Genomic DNA, 20,641 nt, shown 5'->3' on the forward strand with positions numbered 1-20,641 from the left:
AATCTGGTATGGATTTTTCTCTGTACTCAGAAAATATCATCAGGCTAACCTGAGTGTTATCTAAGCATGCCTGCCTCCTGAAGCCACATCTGTGACATTCCTAACAAGGGTTGGTGCTGCTGCCTCACTGATTCCACAGTGCCTCCTTGACAGTTGTCTCTGAGAACCCACATGGAAGCCCCAGAAAGCAGTGGTCATTATTCTTCTTAAGATCTGAAGATTACTACACAAGTGACGCTCAGTGCTGTCATGGTCCCTAAGTGTCTTCAACACAAACAAATTACCACTTTTTAAAGAAAACCAGCACCCCATTTGACAAGCCACCCCATAAATACCTCAGTTGGAAATGTGTAGTGTAGCACTCACCTCGTTCAAATCACCCTGAGAACCGGAGGACGAGAGGTCCCCTGATGTTTTGCAGGAAGGTACATTCTCCCACAGAAGGCACAAACTCTTGCTTTCTCATCTTCTCTCCTCTCTCATGCTGGAGTACAAATATCAGGAGTACAAACAAAGACTGTCTTGTGATGTAAGGGTCTTCCACTTTCCCTGGGTCACAGCTCCCTCAACCAGGTCTCACTTGATCTCCACACCAACAGCCTGGGCATCACCTGGGAACCGTCACCAGTGTGCAGCACCAATCCTGTCTCCCTCTCTCCTTGCTGTTGGCAAGGAGCAGCCTGTGTTACAGAACCTGTGAGTGGTTCCCCAGCATGCTCTGGACCACTGGGCGCAGGCCACTGTGGGTGGTCACTTTCCAAGAGGGGAGCAAGAGCAAGCTCCTGGACTCAGCTCCTGACTGCTGAGTCCAGGAGCTCTGCCTGCCATCCAATACCATGCCAATCCAACGGTGTCCGTGTAAGTTACTTCCTGTCCAGCACTACTGTCTGCCATGATTGCTTCATAAGCTTAAGACAGTAAATGATAAGGATCTGTGTGGATGTTTTTTGAAGGTGGGCCTAAGAAATGCTAATTTTCCTTCATTTTTAACAGAAAGTTAACTCTGTGTGTGTAATGTGTTTGTGTGTGTGTGTGTGTATATTTGTGTTTGTGTGTGCATGTGCGTGCGTGTGTGTGTGTGTGTGTGTGTGTGTGTGTGTGTGTGTGTGTGTAGTGTGTATTTGTTTGTTTGCTTAAGGTAGAGTCATATAACCCAGATTGGCCTTAAACTGGCTGTGTAACAGGGGATAACCTTGAACTCCTGATCCTCCTGCCTCAATCTCCTATGTGTTGGGATTATATATTGGGGTACCACATCCAGTTTATAAAGTGCTGAGGATCAAACCCAGGCCTCTGTGTATGCTAGGCACTCTCAGAATTGTGCTACATCCCAAGAGCTAACCTTTACCATAGCTGCTGCCAGTTCATGAGCGCAACAGCCATGTCACATCCAGGAAGGAGTACTTCACAGCACCTCTTATCCTTCAGCTGATACATCCTTGCCGCCCCCTCTCCCATTGTATCCCCTGAGTGTTGGGGTAGGAGGTGATATAGCTATCATGTTTGTCTTAGTCAGGGTTTCTATTCCCACACAACATCATGACCAAGAAGCAAGTTGGGGAGGAAAGGGTTTATTCCGCTTACATTTCCATACTGCTGTTGATCACCAAAAGATTCAGGACTGGAACTCAAGCAGGTCAGGAAGCAGGAACTGATGCAGAGGCCATGGAGGGATGTTGTTTACTGGCTTACTTCCCCTGGCTTGCTCAGCTTGCTCTCTTATAGAACCCAAGACTACCAGCCCAGAGATGGTCCCACCTACAAGGGACCTCTCCCCCTTGATCACTACTGGAGAAAATGCCTTACAGCTGGATCTCATGTAGGCATTTCCTCAACTAAAGCTCCTTTCTCTGTGATAACTCCAGCTGTGTCAAGTTGACACAAAACTAGCCAGTACAATGTTCATAGCTGAGTATTCAATAGTCACTTGTTCTTAATACTCATAGTTGTGAGCCTCTACAGAGGTGCTGGGAACTGAACCCAGGTCCTCTGCAAGGGCAATACATGGTCTTGGCTCCAGAACCTCCATTTCTGGAGTTTTAAATGTGTTAGGGTTTCAAATACATTTTTATTAGTTTTCAATGTTTTAAAAATTAAGCACACAAAGTTGTAGACTTCATTGTCTTACACGCACTCGTGCACACACACTGGAGGTTTGGAAATCTAGACATTGCATGTAAATGAAAGTGTGGTATTTGTCTTTGTGAGTCTGGCTTATATCACTTAACCTGGTGATCTCTAGTTCTACACATTTTCCCGCAAATATTGGGATTGTGTTCTTTATAGATGAATACCTCTACTGTGTATACGTCTTATATATACCAGTTCATCTGGGCAACTGAGCTAGTTCCATATCTTGTATCTCAGTGGTATGCTGGCTTAGAATCCTTTGAATAAATCCCTAAGAGTATCCTTGCTGGTTCATATGATAGCCCTAGTTTTCATTCTGAAGAATAAGCATCGTGATTTCCATAAGGACCCTACCAATTTACATTCCCACAAGCAATGAAAAGCAATGGTTGCTCTTTTGACATATCATTGCCAGCAATTAGGGTCAGTTTTCCGCATGTTAGCCATTTTGACTGGAATAAGGTAGAATCTTGGTGTAGTTTTGATTTGCGTTTCTTCCAATGACTAAAGATCTTGGCCCCTTCTCCAAGTATTTAATGGCCTTTTTTTTTTTTGCATTTCTTTCTTTGAGAACTGTCGGTTCAGCAGTCTATTTTCTGATCACATTATTTGGTTGCTTAATTTTTGCAGGTTGTCTTGTTTACTGTTTTTTGTTGCTGTGACCAAGTCCCTGAGAAACACCAGCTCAGGGAGGTCTTAGGATTTGAGGGGACACAGTCCATCGTGTGGAGGAGGCACACTGGGTCTGTGGTCAGGGAGCAGTGGACAGGGTGCGGCTGGGCTATATGATCCAAGACCTACTGTCTGTGACCTACTTCCTTCAGTGAGACTCAGATTCTTAAAACTTCCACAACTCTCCAAATCAGTACCGCCAGCTAGCAACCAAGTCCTCAAACATGGACCTAGAGGGGACACTGTGCATTCAAAGCACAATGAAGGCCTCTATAGACTGCAGCTATTAATATCTTGTCTGAGGTGGCGTTGGCAACGATAGTCTCCTATTCGGGAGGATTTTCTCCCCATTCTGCTGCCGGTTTTCTTTGCTGCTCAGAGAGCCTTTAATTTTAGGCAATTCTATTTGTCAGTTCTTAGGATTATTTCTGCTCTATTAGAGTCTCTTTACAGAAAGTCTGTGCCTATTCTTATGTCTTAAGATATCTTGTCTGAGCTTTTCTCTAACGGTTTCAGAGTTCCAAGTTTTACACTAAAGTCTTTGACCCATTTTGAAAGTGTGTGCGTGTGTGTGTGTGTGTGTGTGTGTGTGTGTGTTCCAGTTTCATTGTGGTGTCAGCACCAATGTGCTGAACAAGTTGTCTTTTTTCTAATCTGCGTGCCTGATACCTTTGTCAAAGGTCCTGTGGCTAAGCTATGTGGGTTTGTTTCTGGATCCTCTATTCTATCCCATGGGTCCACACACCTGTTTTGTGTCAGTGCCTTGCGCTATTTCTGTTACAAAGGCTCTGTGGTGCAATTTGAGGTCGGCCTCTACCGAGACCCCAGGAGTCTTTCTGCTCAGGATTGTGTTTGCTATTCTGGGTCTTTTGTGCTTCCTTGTGAACTCCTGAGTTCTTTTTTTTCTGCCTCTGCGAAGGACGACCTTGGAATTCAGTGGAGGCACATGGTAGATTGCTTTTCTTGATGTAGCCATTTCACAGTACTAATTCTGCCAATCCATGAGCGTGGGAGGTCTTTTTATCTTCTTGTATGGTTTTCAGTTTCTTTTAACGGTATCTTTCTGTTTGTTACTGAGGCTTGCTACCTTCTTTGTTAGGGTTATTACTGGGATTTTTTTTATATATATATATTGTGAACAGAATTTTGTTCCCAAGTTATTTCTAAGAAAGCTTGTTATTGGTATATAGAGAAGCTACTGATTTCATTATGTTAATGATGTATCCTCCTACTTTGATGGGCGTGTTTATCACATTGCAGAATTTTTCTGTTTATTTTTAAGGGTCCTTAAAGTAGAGGATCATGTCCTGTGTCCTTCCTTTAATGAGCAGGTAGACAAAAGATATATCTGTGTGATGGAACGTTACTCAGCCATACAACAGAACGGAGCCCTGATTATGCTACAGTCCAGACAACATGGAGAACACATTGCTGAGTGAAAGAAGTCAGTCTCAAACAACAGGTACTATATCTCATTCCATTAACACTAGATATCCGGAGTAAACAGGTTATTGATTTCCTAGGGTTATGAGAATGAAAAGACTGGAGGCAATATCTAAAAGGGGAAAGATTTCTTTTTGAAATGATGCAAATGTTCTAAACATGATTATGATGACGATACACTGCGATTGTACTAAGATATTGACTTCTACAAAGAGGCAATGTGTATAAATTCTAATCCTGTAGAGACTGTACCAAAAAATTATTGTATGTTATTGAGAATTCAACCTTGCTTCTGGACCTAAACACTCTTCAAAGAGGAAGGGACTTCTGGCCAAAGAAAAAGGGGTGAGGAAAGATACCTACAACATAGAGTGGGAGAGGGCTCCTGAGCAGCCATACATACACCAGGAGCTAGAGAGGGACTCAGGAGCTCCGGGAACTTAGAACTCTTTATCAAAGCTTTGTAGCTGCTGTTGCATCTTTACCCAACCTATCACCTGGATGCTTTTAGCAGTAAATATTTGAACCTAAAAGACAGATATACGACAGTGGTGCCTGATACCAGGTTGTTCAGAAGTGAGCCCCAATTCTATCATTCTCTAGGTTGGAAAATGTCTTCTGTGCTTCATTTCCTCCACTAACCCTGCACACCTACCAAGCACTTGAAATGTTAGTCTGAGAAGCAGGGAGCAACTTGTCATGATTCATCCTACATCCAAGGGCAGGGAATGGCTGTTACAGTTCATGGAAGAGAAGCTGGCTAAATCCTCCAAGAACATAGGCAGGTGCTGGCTGAGCAGAGCCTGGAGAGCCACCTTAAGGGTAGCCCACAGCTTCCACATCTCTTCAAAACACAAAGGCTGTCTCATATGCAAAGTGTCCAGGACTGAAGAAAGGACTCCAAGTGGGTTCAAACCTAGGTTTCTGACTCAAATACCTCATTCCCCATCCTGGCATATAGTCCATTTCTCTTAAATTTCTATCTCGTTTATCTAAAAAGGAATTATTGCTTGCCTTGGGTTTATGGGTCCTTGTCTTTTGGGAGCATGTTTGGAGCATGCTAAGTCTTACCCAGTCTCCAGTGATTGGGTTCAGCTAGGCTAGTGGGACACTCATGCTCCATGGACCAGAGTCATCCCTTCTAGAGAAATGGTTACTCCACATTTCACAGAAGCAGCTGTGGCTTATTCCACAGGCTTAGAACTGACGTTCCTCAGCCCATGCCCCCTCAGCCTGTGCCAGATCACCCTGCCCAACCGCCAGCATCAGGAGAGAGCCTCCACCAAAGCCAGCCCACCACCCTCCACATTCCCACCCACCTTCAAGTTTTGACTTGATTTCCCATTCTTCAGTGAGACAGGCATGCCAATCTATATCAGTATCACAAGTGTGCTAATCTATGTTCGTAACACAAGTGTGCCAATCTATATTGGTAACATAAGTATGCCAATCTTTGTCATTTTGTTGAAAGCTTGAGTTGTGTGTTGTTTGCAGACTGCCAGGTCCTGAAGGATTGGTCCATCTCCCTCAGAGAGCTGACTAGAGACTGTGTGCTCGGCTGGCTGCAGGGTTTAATGCAGTGCATCTCTGGGCTCATAAATAACAGGATCAAAGGACCATGGATTCAAAGTAACACAAGACAAAAGGGGCTCAGTAAATTACACATGTTTATTTGTTATCATCACAATTTATTTTCTACTTCAGTTAAACTTCCATTTCATGTGTTTCCACTTTCATTTTAAACTCCCATTTGTTTAGTGGACAAGAAGCACCTGACATGGGGGGGGTATTATAATAAACACATCTGCTTTACTAATAAATATGTTTTAATGCTTGGTGTGGCCTTTTAATTCACACAAATAGACATGGTCTTTATTTAATTTCATAGTTTTGAAATACAAATCCATCATTTTCTTGAAGCAATGATCATCCCAATTTTTATTGACTGCATAAATTGCAGTCAAATTGATGGATTATTTCCAACAATTGAGGTATAGATAAAGTGGTAGCTACGAGGGCGTCCCCTACACAAAGAACCATGTACCACATACACTATCAAAAAGACACATCCAGAGAAAAATCTAATGGATGCTCTGAGACTCAATTATTTTTATTCCTGTATGACAGTTCCATTTTTTAAAAGGGTGAATGAGTTCCGAGTGGTCTCACTGAGGGGCCAGCAGAGACATGTCACAGAAAATTTTAATTCTGTCTCTCACCTTGACGCTTATAAAGCTATCAGAAAACATAAATACTAATTCTTAAGATTGACTAACAAAATTCTTTTAAGTCTTAGCTGTATCCTTTCTTAGAACCTTCCCATATACACCAGAAGGGGAAAAAAGTAAAAGAAAGAAAAGAAAAGAAAAGAAAAGAACAATAACAAAAGGAAAATGATTTGCTTGTGTTCTGTCCATCCGGCCCTTCTTAGGCAGTGTGCTTCGTAGAAAACAAGCTTAGGGTTCTTTCAAGGGTTCATGTTCACTGAAAAGTTGTTAAATCAAATTCACATTTACATGTTTATTTGTTTAAGCTTTTATGGTGTAGGTTTTTTTGTTTTGCTTTTTGCTTGTTTCTTTTTTTTCTTTGTTTTTATACAAATACTAGTTTCTCAACCCAAAACTAGACTCACTGTACTGGTTAGGACTTTTGCAAAGTATAAGAAGTTGTCATGTTGCTAAGTGTCATATGGTGACTCAGAGGGACACTGTGGGTCTTCTCCTGAATAAGTTCAACTTTAATCAACTGAAGTTCTCCACTGCTCTTTACAAACATCTTAAATACAGGTAAATATGTAAACACTGTGCTCTCGCAGAGCAAGGATTAGGCACGTCAATGCATAGCGTTCTCGTGGAAGTGGACCCACGGGAATCAAAACCATCCACCGGAGTTATCGCTTTCTGGCTGAGGTGGGAATACCACGTTGCACATCTCAGAGTTCTCTTGATGAAGGGGGAGTTCACATCCAGCCACTAGGCTCTCTTTTCTTCTCCGAGAGACATATCCCCTGCCTGTGGATAGCCTTTCATACTTTGTCTCGAATTGCCTGTATAACAAAAGAAGGAGGGGCGGAGTTACACACAGTTAAGTCACCCACAGCTGATCCCTGCTTCTGCCCTGCCTGGGAAGCTCTGTCCAGAGAGGAGGGAACTATTCTTTAAAGCATTCTCATTGTTCTTTCTTCTGATATCAATAAGTGCATTGTGTCTGGATGGAGTTTGGGGATCCTACCATGCTGTGTTCTGGAAAGAAGGACCGACCAACATCCTGGGATGCTGTTAAGCCTTACAGACCTTGCTGACTCCTACCTCCAGGGCCCTCCCCTTCGAAGCACTGAGTTCAACACGGTTGAATGTTGAGAAGGAAATATACCTAGCGAATGGTCCAAGAAAAATGGTGAAGTAGTCTAGCTAGTCAAGTGGTGGGGTTTGTGGTCACTGTATGTATTTATGGGGAATTACTCCAGACAAAAGCATAAGTTAATATCAATGAACACCAGAAGTTCTGAACATAAACCACTATTATTTGTCCTGGGAAAATGTAAACCCCTGGTATTTGCAATTAAATGGTTGGTGTATTTTTAAAATATGGGTCATGAAATCCCAGTAGAATAAGGTATTCAATTTTGGCCTGGTTATCATAAAAGGTAAATTGTGACTTGCTAGTTCAAGTGTACAAATTACAACTTATGTTTAGATACAGTTCAGGAAAACCTCCCTGAACGCTATGTAGGAGTTGGGTGTTGCCTAGACTCAAATCATGCCTGCTTTACAGGACAGCTCTGCTGAAAAGAAGGGCAACTAGACCCAAGGATGTGATGTTAATGAGAGTTGAGTCCAGAATGGAAGAGGAGCCATGTAGATACATAGACAATTGTGTAGTAGGTTTTTAAGGGCCTCAGCTTTCTCATACTTTTTTAAAAGAAGAAATCAGAATGCCAAATTCTCAAGACTGAGCTCAAATTTAAACAAGGTCAAGTTGCTGCTGTACAAATAACTGTGGATTCCCTTGGTCTATAGGATATGGTGACTAGATGTATTCTGTCCACGAAGCAATTGCAAAGATACCAGACAGCAAAGGCACATGTGGTATATTTTTTCCAAAACTAGGTGGTGACTCCTAGAGTAAACGGAATCCCCCTCTTTCCTTAAAATTTTCCTTAATTCTAGATTAAATATGACTTAATTCCATATCAAACGAATGGGTCCTTGTTATCTTAGAAACCGAGCTTTCTTCACTTTATCATTCTCTTCTTTACGGATAGCTTGCTGCTTCCACGGTTTCCACTGTCTCCTTTTACGTCTCACACTGAGTGTTGAGGAGTGGATGCGAGCTCGTGGCGAGGCAGGAGAGGCTCTGGAACTTGTGCAAGTGAGAGCGAGTGAGCAAGCGTTCGTCTTACCTGAGTGGGGCTTCAGCCTTGTCCATCTGCATGCAGACCAAGAACGGGTACTGCGAGAACTGCACCGTGGAGATGAACTCCAGTCCAGCCTCTGTCTCTGCTCTGCTTTCCAGGCCAGCTTTCACAAAAGAGGCATCCACTGTGACGTCGCTGGTTATCACCACAGCCACCCTGCGATTTTAACAAACATCTCCTATTGTCTCATCGAACTCAGCAGGAGGACTCACAGAACTTCCTGCAAATCTCCATTCGTGGCACCATAAGGAAATACTTAAGAATGGAGGTGTCACCTCAATACACATAAAGTCTTGTTGAAACCAGGGTGTCAGAGACTAGTCACAGAAGAGTCACTCTTTCCCTGGGTTTCCCTTGCCTCGAATTCTTGACATAGGAGCTAAGTGTATATCACATATAAGCTGTTTGGAATATGTGTGCCCCCAAACCAAGGTGGATCATGGCCTGGAACCTAGTCCTTTCTTAGTCCCAGAAACATCCACATTTTCTTAGAAGTATGAACTACGTATCGAGAAGACATCTGGCATTCATGATAATTCTGTTGTTAACTATTGGCTTTGTTTGCGGTTTCAGTTCCATTTCATTACCTTCTCCCAGGGTTTGCTAAAGGCATGTATGTGGTTGCCAAGATACATGAAAGAGTACTCTGTGACTCCTGTGGTGAAATATGAATACACAGATAGGATGGGTTTAGCAGTGGTCACTTAGAGCAACAGACAGACAGGTTGGATGACTAGAGGATATGGATTGGTTGGCAATGTAGAAGTTAAAAAACCAAAAATCTAGTACAAGTTTGACTTCCTTTAAGCAACTGTAAACTTCAGCCAAATGGTAGGAAATTATGTTCATGGTGAGATCAGATTTACATGTCCATACTTTTTTATTTTAAAAAGAGGAATGCTAATTTTTGTCTGGAGAATTATAAAAGAATTTTGCTGCTGCTGTTCTCAGTATCAAACAGGCCATGCATTGTTTGAGATGTGTATAGTACCTTTAGTCCTTTACAAGATCTTCCACTGTCTTATATGCAAGCAAATGTTTAAGGAGTGTTATTTATGTGAATAAACAAGCAAATGAGATAGAAGACAGGGTGGTTACAACAGGGATGCTGGGAAATGGAGGGTGAAGGGGAAATGAGCTCAGGAAGCAACTTGTACCTATGTGAAAGCGTGCGTATGTACAATGAGTATACACAAATGAAAAGTTTTAATTTGGTTAAAGATGAAGTTATCACTTTATTATAACCCAGTAGAATTAGCAAATGAGGAGAGATTGATGCTAATAACAGAGATAAGCTTAAGCTTTTATGTTTTATGTTATAATATTAATATGAGATCTTGGGGATAAACAAGAAAGGAAAGGCTATAGTTTGCCAGCATGGTATCTGTGCATCAGTTTGACAAGGGATCAACATGGCTGGCTAGCTCCACGTCAACACAAGTTAGTGTCATTTGAGAAGAGGGACTCTCAATGGAGAAAATCCCTCCATAAAATCAGGCTGCAGGCATGCCTGTAGGACATTTTTAAAATTAGCAATTGATGTGGGTTAGCTCATTGGTTCCTCATCTCAGTGCTCCTCACCTCAGCACTCATCTGAATGCTCATTTGAGTGTTCAACTCAGTACTCATCTAAGTCCTCACCTCAGTACTCATCTCAGTGCTCCTCACCTCAGTGCCCATCTCAGTGTTCATCTCAGTGTTCAACTCAGTACTCATCTAAGTGCTCACCTCAGTACTCATCTCAGTGTTCCTCACCTCAGTGTCCATCCCAGTGTTCAACTCAGTACTCATCTAAGTGCTCATCTCAGTACTCATCTGAATGCTCATCTCAGTGCTCCTCACCTCAATGATAATCTCAGTCCTGATCTCAGTGCTCAGCTCAATACTCATCTCAGTGCTCACCACAGTGCTTACCTTAGTGTTCACCTCAGTGCTTATCTCAGTGCTGATCTTAGTGCTCACCTTAGTACTCACCTTAGTGCTCAGCTCAATGCTCAGCTCAGTGCTCAGCTCAGTGCTCAGCTCAGTACTCAATACTCATCTCACTGCTCATCTCAATACTCATCTCAGTGCTCACCACAGTGCTTACCTTAGTGCTCACCTCAGTGCTCATCTCAGTGCTCGTCTTAGTGCTCACCTCAGTACTCACCTTAGTGCTCAGCTCAATGCTCATATCAGGGCTCACTACAATGCTTACATTAGTGCTCACCTCAGTGCTCATCTCAGTGCTCACCTCAGTGCTCACCTTAGTGCTCACCTTAGTGTTCATCTCAGTGCTCACTTTATTGCTCACCTCAGTACTCACCTTAGTGCTCAGCTCAGTGCTCACCTCAATGCTCACCTTAGTGCTCCTCTCAGTGCTCACTTCAGTGCTCAGCTCAATGCTCACCTCAGTGCTCACTTTAGTGTTCATCTCAGTGCTAACTTTAGTGCTCACCTCAGTACTCACCTTAGTGTTCACCTTAGTGTTCATCTCAGTGCTCACTTTAGTGCTCACCTCAGTACTCACCTTAGTGCTCATCTCAGTGCTCACCTCAGTGCTCACCTTAGTGCTCACACTGACCCGTTTCTAAGGCACTATTAATGTAATGAATTCCCACAGTCATTTCTAGTCCCATGGTTTACAAATACCAAACAGAAAGCAAAACAGCAACCAAGACATATCCCTGCTTTGTTGTTGTTGTTGTTGTTGTTGTTGTTGTTGTTGTTGTCGTCGTCGTACTACACTTACCGATTTTTCACTCGGGTTTTAGACTCACGATACCACAGACTGAATTCCATTGAACCAGAAATATCAATAGCTAGACCACCCTGGATCTCCATATTGGCCTTTAGTCCAGATTGCAGCTGAATATCCTAGAAGCAAAAAGTACAGTTTAAGCAATTAGTTAACACATCTTTCAGAGACACACTTGGCTTCCTGATCTACAGTCCTCTGCTGGAGGATTTTGAAAATCAATGCCCATCTATTCTTTTGTTTCCATGCAAGCCCAGGAACTCTCACCTAGTAACTAGTGTTCTGCCATCACACTACCCCCCCACCCCCCACCCCCACCCCCACACGCAGTGAAGAAGGCTTAGAAATACAGTATCCTGATCTTGGTCACCAGTGAAGGCATTGCTGAGATGCTAAATAAGTCAATTAAAGTAAAGGAGGAATGCAACATCAATTGAGAAGGCTGTTTTCGTGCAATCATTGCCTGTCTTTGCGAGGGGCCATTCATTTTCAATGCGTGGCTTTAGGCACCTTGTCCGCACTATCTGGGAACAGTTTGAAAATGCAATCTCTGATTTAGAAACACTGAGGGCGGGTGGGGGGGGGCAGCAATCTGCTTCTACGATGTCTTCATGTGATTCTGACACAACTGAATTTGAGAACCACTGGACCAAGAGGATGAAGGTATTTCCATCAGAAACCTAGCCATGGCTTTTTGGGAAAGCCGAAGATTGGACAGAATGATCTGCTCGAGTGCTGAAGCACTCTGCTAATTGAATGCTGAGGCCTACACACACAGCTGCACCTTCTGGTGAACGAACAGACAAACCAAGGCGGGATGAAAAGCCCGGGAGTAGAACTCAAGCACGGGGCTGCCTAGGTCTATCTGGAAAAGGGAAGGAAGGCAATTTATCCAAGCCTAGCACCCTGCTGCTTGACATTTGAAACGACATCCAAACACTGGTCAAGCCAAGCACAAACTCCACTGCATTTCCCAAAGGCACAGTGACCCTCCTGGGTGGGTTTCTGAAGAGGCTTTGTGCCGTGGTCTGGAACAGTGCTGAATGTGACAGTGATCCCGGAAACACAGCTCTGCACCCTCCATTCTGGTATTCCTCCAAAGACGTTAAGAGTTCCTGGCAGCTAAGAGCGTGACTAACCTCCTTGTGTACCCACCATAAGCAGCCATGCATTCGCCAGGCACAAACGCCATGACTGTGCTTTTTAGAAAGGCTCGCGCTCTTCTCTCTGAGTTCGAAACAAACAAGGGAACCAAACATGGCAGGAAACTTCAGAGAACTGGTTTATACTGAGTAGACTAAGAAAGTTTGACCTTGAAATGCAAATGTTTTCATTCTGAAGGTCAACCCTCAGAAGAGCACAGGGCATTCAGTGCCAGGGCTGGGACACATGACTCAAGATCCCTAAGGAAGCCTATACTTACTCTAGGACAAAAACGTGGTTGCCATTGGATACAGGGGATATATCATGCTTTATAACTAATGTAAAAAACAAAAACCAACCAACCAACCAAACAAACAAACCAAGAAAACCACAACCTCTCCTATAAAATCCGTAACAGCCACACCCAGATGTGTACTTAGACCTATGAAAAAGAGGGGAGACGTCACAGGTCGGCTGCACCCCATCTCCATGTCTGTTGCCACGTAATTCCTAATGCGTCCTACCTCAGAAATACCCCTTTTTCTTGCATAATCTTTTGTTTGCTTAATCTTAAACACATAGCCTTGTTAATCCATCTAGTCCAGTAGGACCCTAACGTGTAGATCTCGACCTTCCCACCGGCCTACATCATCTCGATGCCAAAGGAGCCAAGCCACAAGACAGAGCCTTTCACAGTTATCAGACAAAGGGCCTTGTGTGAGAAGACCCTGCTCACTGCGAGTGGTTTGGAGAAATACTTTGTCTTTCTCAAATGCTTCCTTTCCTCCCCACAAAGGGGCCAGGGAATAAGTCACAATGAGTTCTACTGAATCCACTTATGAGCACAAACTGCCTGCCCACACCCACCACCTGTCTCTGTGGAAGGGACTAAACCATACAGTGCACTGGAATAAGTGGAACTAACAGGCTGAGCCCCACTATGCCCAAAGCCTTACATGTGATAGGTGGTTTAAACATGCCGATCTACATTGGAGGCATTCTTCACTGATAGGAGCTATGGCTCATCAGTGCACTTAGAGCCCAAACTGCCCACACCGTGCCTAAGGTCGGGACTTTTCATCTGATGTCACACAGCTGTCACACATTCACAACTCTTTGTCTCACAGACTGCCAGTCCATTCTGAAGGAGAGTGCAAAGAAGACAGAGCATAAACTTAAGTCCTCAATTGACCCAGAACACATGCTGATTTAATGTTTTGTCAACGGACTTCAGGAAGAAGGCGGCAGAACTTTGTGTTTGTGATTGACATAATTCCTTTGCCCTTTAACTCTGACCTGAAAACTGTTTCTTGTAGAATAGACACTGACATCTGACAGCTCCTCTTATGGCTTCTATCTAAGAAAATGCATTATTTCCTAGCTAAAGAGGCTCCTCTTTTTCAGACATCTGTCTCTGAAATGTAATCCGATTCTAATGAGAGTCAGACAGAGAGAAAGACGTGTGTGTGTGTGTGTGTGTGTGTGTGTGTGCACATGCACACACACAGAGAGGAGGGAGGAGAAGGGGAAGAGACAGACAGACACACACACACATATAGACATAGAGACAGAGAGATACACACATACATTCGCACAGAGAGAGAGAGAGAGAGAGAGAGAGAGAGAGAGAGAGAGAGAGAGAGACTGAGTAATGCTATCTGTCCTGGCAGCTGTGACAGGCTGCCAGCTGCCAGCACTCCCTTCAATGTCAGCACTTGACCTGCAGTGGAGTGTGCTTCTGAGGCTAAGGTGGCATCTCTGGGGTGGTCTGCAGAGCCCGGGGCTTCCGTTATTTGTAAAATAACCTCCAATCTGCCAAATACGTCAGCCTGACACACAGAAACACTGGTTACGGCTAAAATTGAAGGGGCAGTCTCTCTTTGACCATCCCTTGCCCAGGGGTCTTAACTTAATGAACAGAAAAATTATATAAGAAAATTTAAATCAGGGACTAACAAGCTGTAGCCTGTAGGTTCTCTGCCTTGCTGGTCGTTTTCACTCAGTAATCACGGGGTTACACAGATTATCAAGAGCATTGGCTCTTGAAGGTGGAAATATTCACTCCCTGACATTTACAGTTTTGCCAGCACCGAGTGCTTACTTCTATGTGACTTGGGGGTTAGAGAGAATGAGCTGCACCTCTGGTTTTTTTCTCCTTCTCTTCGTTCACATGAAGAGAAGCGTGCTTTTCTTTAGAGCGCGCCTATGCTGTGGTTGTTTGAAAGAAAATGATCCCCACAGGCTCAGAGGGAGCAATGAAGAGCTGTAGTGTTGTGGGAGGATGTGGCACTATCATTTCCTGCTGCCTGGGGATCAAGACATGGAACTCTCAGCTCCTTCTCCAGGACCATGTCTGCCTGCATGGCACCATGCTTCGCCATGATAAGAATGGACTAAACCTCTGGAACTGTAAGCCAGCCCCAATTAAATACTTTCCTTTGTAGAATTTGTCATGTTCGTGGTGTCTCTTCACAGCGATAAAACTCTAATTAAGACATATACCCAGTGCAAAGCTGCAAATTACCACTTGCCTCGCAGCTAGAGAGAGCTATGTGATGCCATTGTGGATTTTGGTCAGTAGGATTCTATCAGCACTTCCGGATGGACACACAGCTCTTCATCTGTCCCCTTTCCTTCTTTGGGGGCAGAGGAAGGTGGGGTTTTCTGAGCCAGAAGGGGGTTGGCCATCACATAGTCACAAGGTGACAACTGTGAGATTTAAAGTCATAGTAAACTGGGCGTGGTTGTACACACCCTTAATCCTACCAGTTGGGAGGCAGAGGCAGCCAGATCTCTGTGAGTTTGAGGCCAGCTTGGACTCAGTCACTGTAGGCAGGCAGAGGTAAAGTGCACAGATTCTGGTCTCTGAGGTTTTCTGTATTAGCACTGGGCTATTTCCAAATACTTATTGCATCATAAAAGCCAAACTGTCAAATCATTTTTTTTTTCAATCTATGGCTACCTCGAACTTATATAAGGAGCAATAAAGATCAAGACATGATATAATTTCATTTCAGCCGTTGATGTTTTGGGATGAGTTCTCACAAAATGTAGTACCAAAGGTTTCCCCAACTCTTAAATCCCATGACTTTGTAACCAGAGCCTTAAAAAAAAGGCCAGAATCTTCCAATAATTTGGTGAAGAGCAATACAGCTGAGAAAATATTCGAGTCTGTTTTAACTGCCTCACTTTGCAGCAGAAAACCATGGCTTGAAGCTATTTTGTAGCTTTCTTCCCAAGATCACACCAAGGACGCTGTAAAGGCCAACCTCGAGCTCAGACTGTCAGGTGTGATGTCACCTCGGTCCCACAGTACATACATTTTAAAGGAAATCTCTACGCTGTGCTTCAGTATAATAATATGAATTAGAGTACATACCAATGCCCCATAAGATGTTACCCAGTAACATTCCATTTTTAATATCAACCTGCTAAGGTGGGACATGCATCGAAACACTAAAGAAAGAAATCTAAGCATCAAGCCCTCAATCTTCAGGTAGATGAACCCTCTCTGACTCTCAGAAAATCCAACCAGACAAACCATCTAAAGCCCAAAGCACCTCAGACACAGAAACCTTTCCACCTAAGAAGAACTACTGTAAGACTTAGCACCAAGGAGCTCTGAAAAAAATACTCCTGAAGAACGCGGTCAAGGAAATGAAAGTATGTGGGTTCTCTCTGAATGAGCCTATGGCCAGGACACGAAGACTGGGCCCAGGCCCTCGATAGTTTGACATCACCAACATGATGCGCCACACTGATTTTCATAATCATTGTCATCACAAATGATGCCCTGCATTCAGGGTAAAAAAAGACAAGACACCTCCGTTTCCTCCGTGCAGGAAAACTGCGTTTGCAGGTAATATGAGCTCAGCTCTGTTGCACCGCAGGCTTTCTTCACTAAGCAGCTAATAGCAGAGAAGGCGGACGGAACTTAGCTCTAGCAAAGGGGAAAGGCAGCAAGAGCAAGAGGGCCAGAGGCACAGGGAGCGGGCTCCAGGACCCGCAGAGCTTTACTAAGGCAGCAAGAGCAAGAGGGCCAGAGGCACAGGGAGCGGGCTCCAGGACCCGCAGAGCTTTACTTGCATTTTCTAGACACTCTTAAAATTTGTCTGCTGAGCTGGGAGAGGCTCAGCTGGGTAAAGCGTCTGCTGCATAAGCATGAGGCCTGATTCCAGTCCCCATCGCTCACATAAAACCAAGGCCCACTAGTGCACAGCTGTGATCCCAGTGCTGGGAGGCAGAGACAGGAGAACCCCTGGGGCTCGATGTCCAGCCATCTTAGGTTAACTGAGCATGCTCTAGAATCAGTGAGAGAATGTCTCGAAAATTAAGCTGGAAAGTAATTGTGGAAGACTTCCAAGGTTGACCACTGATTCTACATGATCTAATAGAGCAAAGGATGCTTACTGTGCTTCAAAATGTACACACACACACACACACATACACACACACACATACACACACACACATACACACACACGCAGAGTGTGTGCTGGAATTCAGTAAGTACTTGCAGGCTGAGAAAAGTAGAGAATTACCTGAGAATGGTCTATTAGCAGAATAAGCCCTTTCACCACGCTGACAGGGTCGCCGGATGCCGACAGCATTTTGGACATCAAATCACTGTATCCATTAAAAAATGTGACAGGTCTAAGCTGAACATCAAACAGGATGGCTGACATGCCAGCATAAGAGTCAAGGTTCTCCTCTCCTTCATCAGGAGTGGCTGCAATTAAGCCTTCCAGCCCTTGGGCCTCAATCACCACCTAGGGAGGAAAGGAGACAGGGTTGATGGTCGCAGGTCCCCTGCTCCGGGTGACAGAGGGGTCCCTGAGCTACAGATAGACCTTTTACAGGACCCAAACCACAAGTACCCTCTGCAACCAGGCAACCAGGCAACCAGGCAACCAGGCAACCAGGCAAGACTGAGAACTAACCCTCTATGTCTCTATACCATAATAAAGATTAACTTTCTGTGTAGTCTTCAACATCACCCTTGGATGTGTGGAAGATTTTATTCATTTAGTAGATGAAGTGAGGACAGGTGAATATTCACTTAGCTAGTACGTGGCAGAAGCGGGGCTATGCGACTAGAAAGACCGAAGGCCTTCTCTTGGAGGGCACCACCGGGGATGCTAAGTTACTTCCCCCAAGCTGTCTCAAGCAACGGACCTGCCATCTTCACGAGCCTCTGACAGGAGATGGAGAGGCACGGGCACTCCACCCAGTCAGCTGTGCTGAGAGAGCACATTTCACGCCCCTCCATGTCAAACTGTCAACCCTCACCACAAGAATGAGGCCACACTGTGAAGAAGCTCACGCCCAAATGACTAGCCCGTAAGGAATTTTGCTTATTTTCCATCCCGCATAGCCAGGCTCCAACCACTGTGTGCGTGGCATTTCTGAGGGCACATGAGACAGCAGGTGGCAATGCCTTGGCATGGCAGGTATGGGATTCTGACCATGGTGCTATTGAACGGGAAGATGAGTTCATATTGATGAGCACCCAAGTTTCCATAACAGTGGATCGCGTTGAAGCTTGAATAACTTCAATTAGAAGGCTTTAATCTGATATTCATGAAACCAAAGTTCACAGTAAAGATAAATCGTCATTTCATTTAGGACTAAAATTTAACCAGTTTTCATCTGCTAGTCGTGCTTGATTCTTTTCTTTCCTAGCAGTATTTGAGAAATATAAACTAATTCTTTTGTCTTTTTTGTACATTGAAGTTTCTTGTAGGTGCAATCAGTCTTTGTAGAGATAAGCAAAAATGCAAACACAGCATAAAATTAAATACTTAGGGATATCTAAGTGATGTGTCCCTGAATGAAATTCTAACTAGCAAATTCTGGCACAGCTTCAATTCTGTGTGTGTGTGTGTGTGTGTGTGTGTGTACTACAGAATATATATATATATATATATATATATATATATATATATATATATATATAGTATATCTATCTATCTATGCCACCATTAACTTCCAAACTAATTTGTACGATATAAAATGTATGCTGTAATGCTGCTCTCAGTATAGGCCGTTTCCCCTCAGACAGGTTTCTTTCATGAGTAACTCTTGGGCATGTGGTACCTGACTACCATGAAGCTCCGCCTTCCCGATGTACTGGAAGATGTTCAGGTTACTTCTCCTCAGAATGCCAGAGCCAGAGTAAAGGATGTCAAGGCTGTATGTGGATGCTGCCCGGGGGCTACCTAATGACAGAAGAACCACACTACTCAGTCACAGTCCCAGTGACGCAATGGGGGCGGAAAAGCAGCTCCTCAGGGGTAGAACTCAGTCTCAGCTCCAGCAAGGTTGATGAAAGGGGGCGCGAGGGTGGGGCGGGGCGGGGGGCGGGGCGGGGGCGGGGTGGGAGCTGCTCAGGGGTTACCTACGTTCTACATAGCCAGTATAGGCAGAAGAGGATCCACTCTTGGAGAAACGATCATAATTGTGAACAGCCATCTCCTTGAGAACTCGACGGATCATTTTGCTGCAACACAGAAGAGAAGGCTTTTCATTTATGGTAATGTCTGTTTCCCAGATCAAATCGGGAATGCAACCAAATGCCCAGTGTTAAAAAAAAAAAAAAATAAGAGAAGTCCTCATGCCACTGTGAGACCCAAGGACGTGCTGGCTGGGCACCAGCGGCAGGATGAGGGGCTCGCCCCTTCATTCCTCAAATAGCTGACATTTAGTTTGGTGTCAAAAGGACAGAGCATACGAATGCCCAGCCACGGGATGTCTTCAGCTGACAGGTGGACACTTAGGGAGCAGGAAACTCACGTGCTTTGAATCATCACGGTTGTACTGTGAAATTGTATATAAATTTAAGAAAGCTGTGCCAAACAGGAGGCTGCTTTTTGTTGTTGTTGTTGTTTGTTTGTTTGTTTGTTTTTACTTTTTCTTTCCCATCTAAAAATCATCATTGGCAGACAATACAAAAGCACAAACTTCTAGGATTGCTATTTATGTATTTTCCACCACAGAAAAAAGCCCAATAGGGCCCACAGGAGAAAGATTCTCTCCTCCAAACCTTTAGCTCTTCCTTCACACCCGTGTTGTGTTCATGTAATTAGCATTGAGATCTCCTCATTTCTCATGATCTCACTCTAATCCATCAGTAACAGCACAACTTCAACTCATCAATCCCCCCCATCAGCAACAGCACAACTTCAACACATCAATCCCCCCCCCCAACTAATCAACTAGAGTTAACCAGGCCTAGCTCTGAGGCAGAAGCATTTATAAGGAAAGAATGGCTCTTTATTAATAATCTCCCTATCCATCAATGTCACCAGGTCACTGGAGAAAAGCTTAGAAGAGAAAAGATGATGTTCTCAGATATCCGAGGGTTTCACGTGGATGAACATTAGACACATTCTGCTTCGTTCCAAATACAAATCCAGAGCCAGGAAGAGGCATTGTTTAGAGCAGGACACAGTAATGAAGTCCTGAACAGTGGCACAGATTCACTTAGTGGCAGTGAGCTCCCTGTCATCATAGAGAGTCAGTGGGGTCTGGTGCCACTTGCCAGGAAACAAACAAGCAGAACAGCCCCACACTGGAAAGAGATCCACACCCAGCAAGGGGCACCTTCATTCCCCTTCCTGCTATAAGAGTTTTCTTTCTGAGAACCTGGTGTAGGTGTTTACACTGGCTTCTTTCCATTGGCCAGGCTGCTGTCTGTCCCATTCCCTCCTCTTTCCTGTCCCCAGATGACTAGGCTCGCAAAGCAGAGGCACGGGCTACACCCGAGGCCTCCTCCCCGAAGTCCTGAATAACAATGGAGAAACAGAAGAATCTGAACCACACAGGCCAGAAGGTCCCGGATTCCTTCCTGCTCCTGACACCTCTGCTCCAACTGTCCTGCTCCTGACACCTCTGCTCCAACTGTCCTGCTCCTGACACCTCTGCTCCGACTGTCCTGCTCCTGACACCTCTGCTCTGACTGTCCTGCTCCTGACAGACACCTCTGCTCTGACTGTCCTGCTCCTGACAGACACCTCTGCTCCGACTGTCCTGCTCCTGACAGACACCTCTGCTCTGACTGTACTGCTCCTGACAGACACCTCTGCTCTGACTGTACTGCT

The 20,641-nt window shown here is 44.4% G+C and overlaps 1 protein-coding gene across 1 annotated transcript in view; it reads right to left on the reverse strand.

Annotated features, from left to right (window-relative positions):
• Positions 1–6,964: 6,964 nt before the first annotated feature.
• Positions 6,965–20,641, reverse strand: part of Mttp (microsomal triglyceride transfer protein) — a 39,340-nt gene continuing 25,663 nt past the window's right edge. The window contains exons 13-18 of the mRNA XM_021196346.2: positions 18,944–19,041; positions 18,639–18,760; positions 17,084–17,311; positions 11,394–11,518; positions 8,648–8,818; positions 6,965–7,291 (exon numbers count right to left, since the gene is read on the reverse strand). Of these exons, the coding sequence (XP_021052005.1) occupies positions 7,117–7,291; positions 8,648–8,818; positions 11,394–11,518; positions 17,084–17,311; positions 18,639–18,760; positions 18,944–19,041 (919 nt within the window). The 3' untranslated portion in view covers positions 6,965–7,116. The remainder of the gene's footprint in view (positions 7,292–8,647; positions 8,819–11,393; positions 11,519–17,083; positions 17,312–18,638; positions 18,761–18,943; positions 19,042–20,641) is intronic.

This window comes from Mus pahari, chromosome 4, assembly GCF_900095145.1.
Source record: "Mus pahari chromosome 4, PAHARI_EIJ_v1.1, whole genome shotgun sequence".
NCBI lineage: Eukaryota > Metazoa > Chordata > Mammalia > Rodentia > Muridae > Mus > Mus pahari.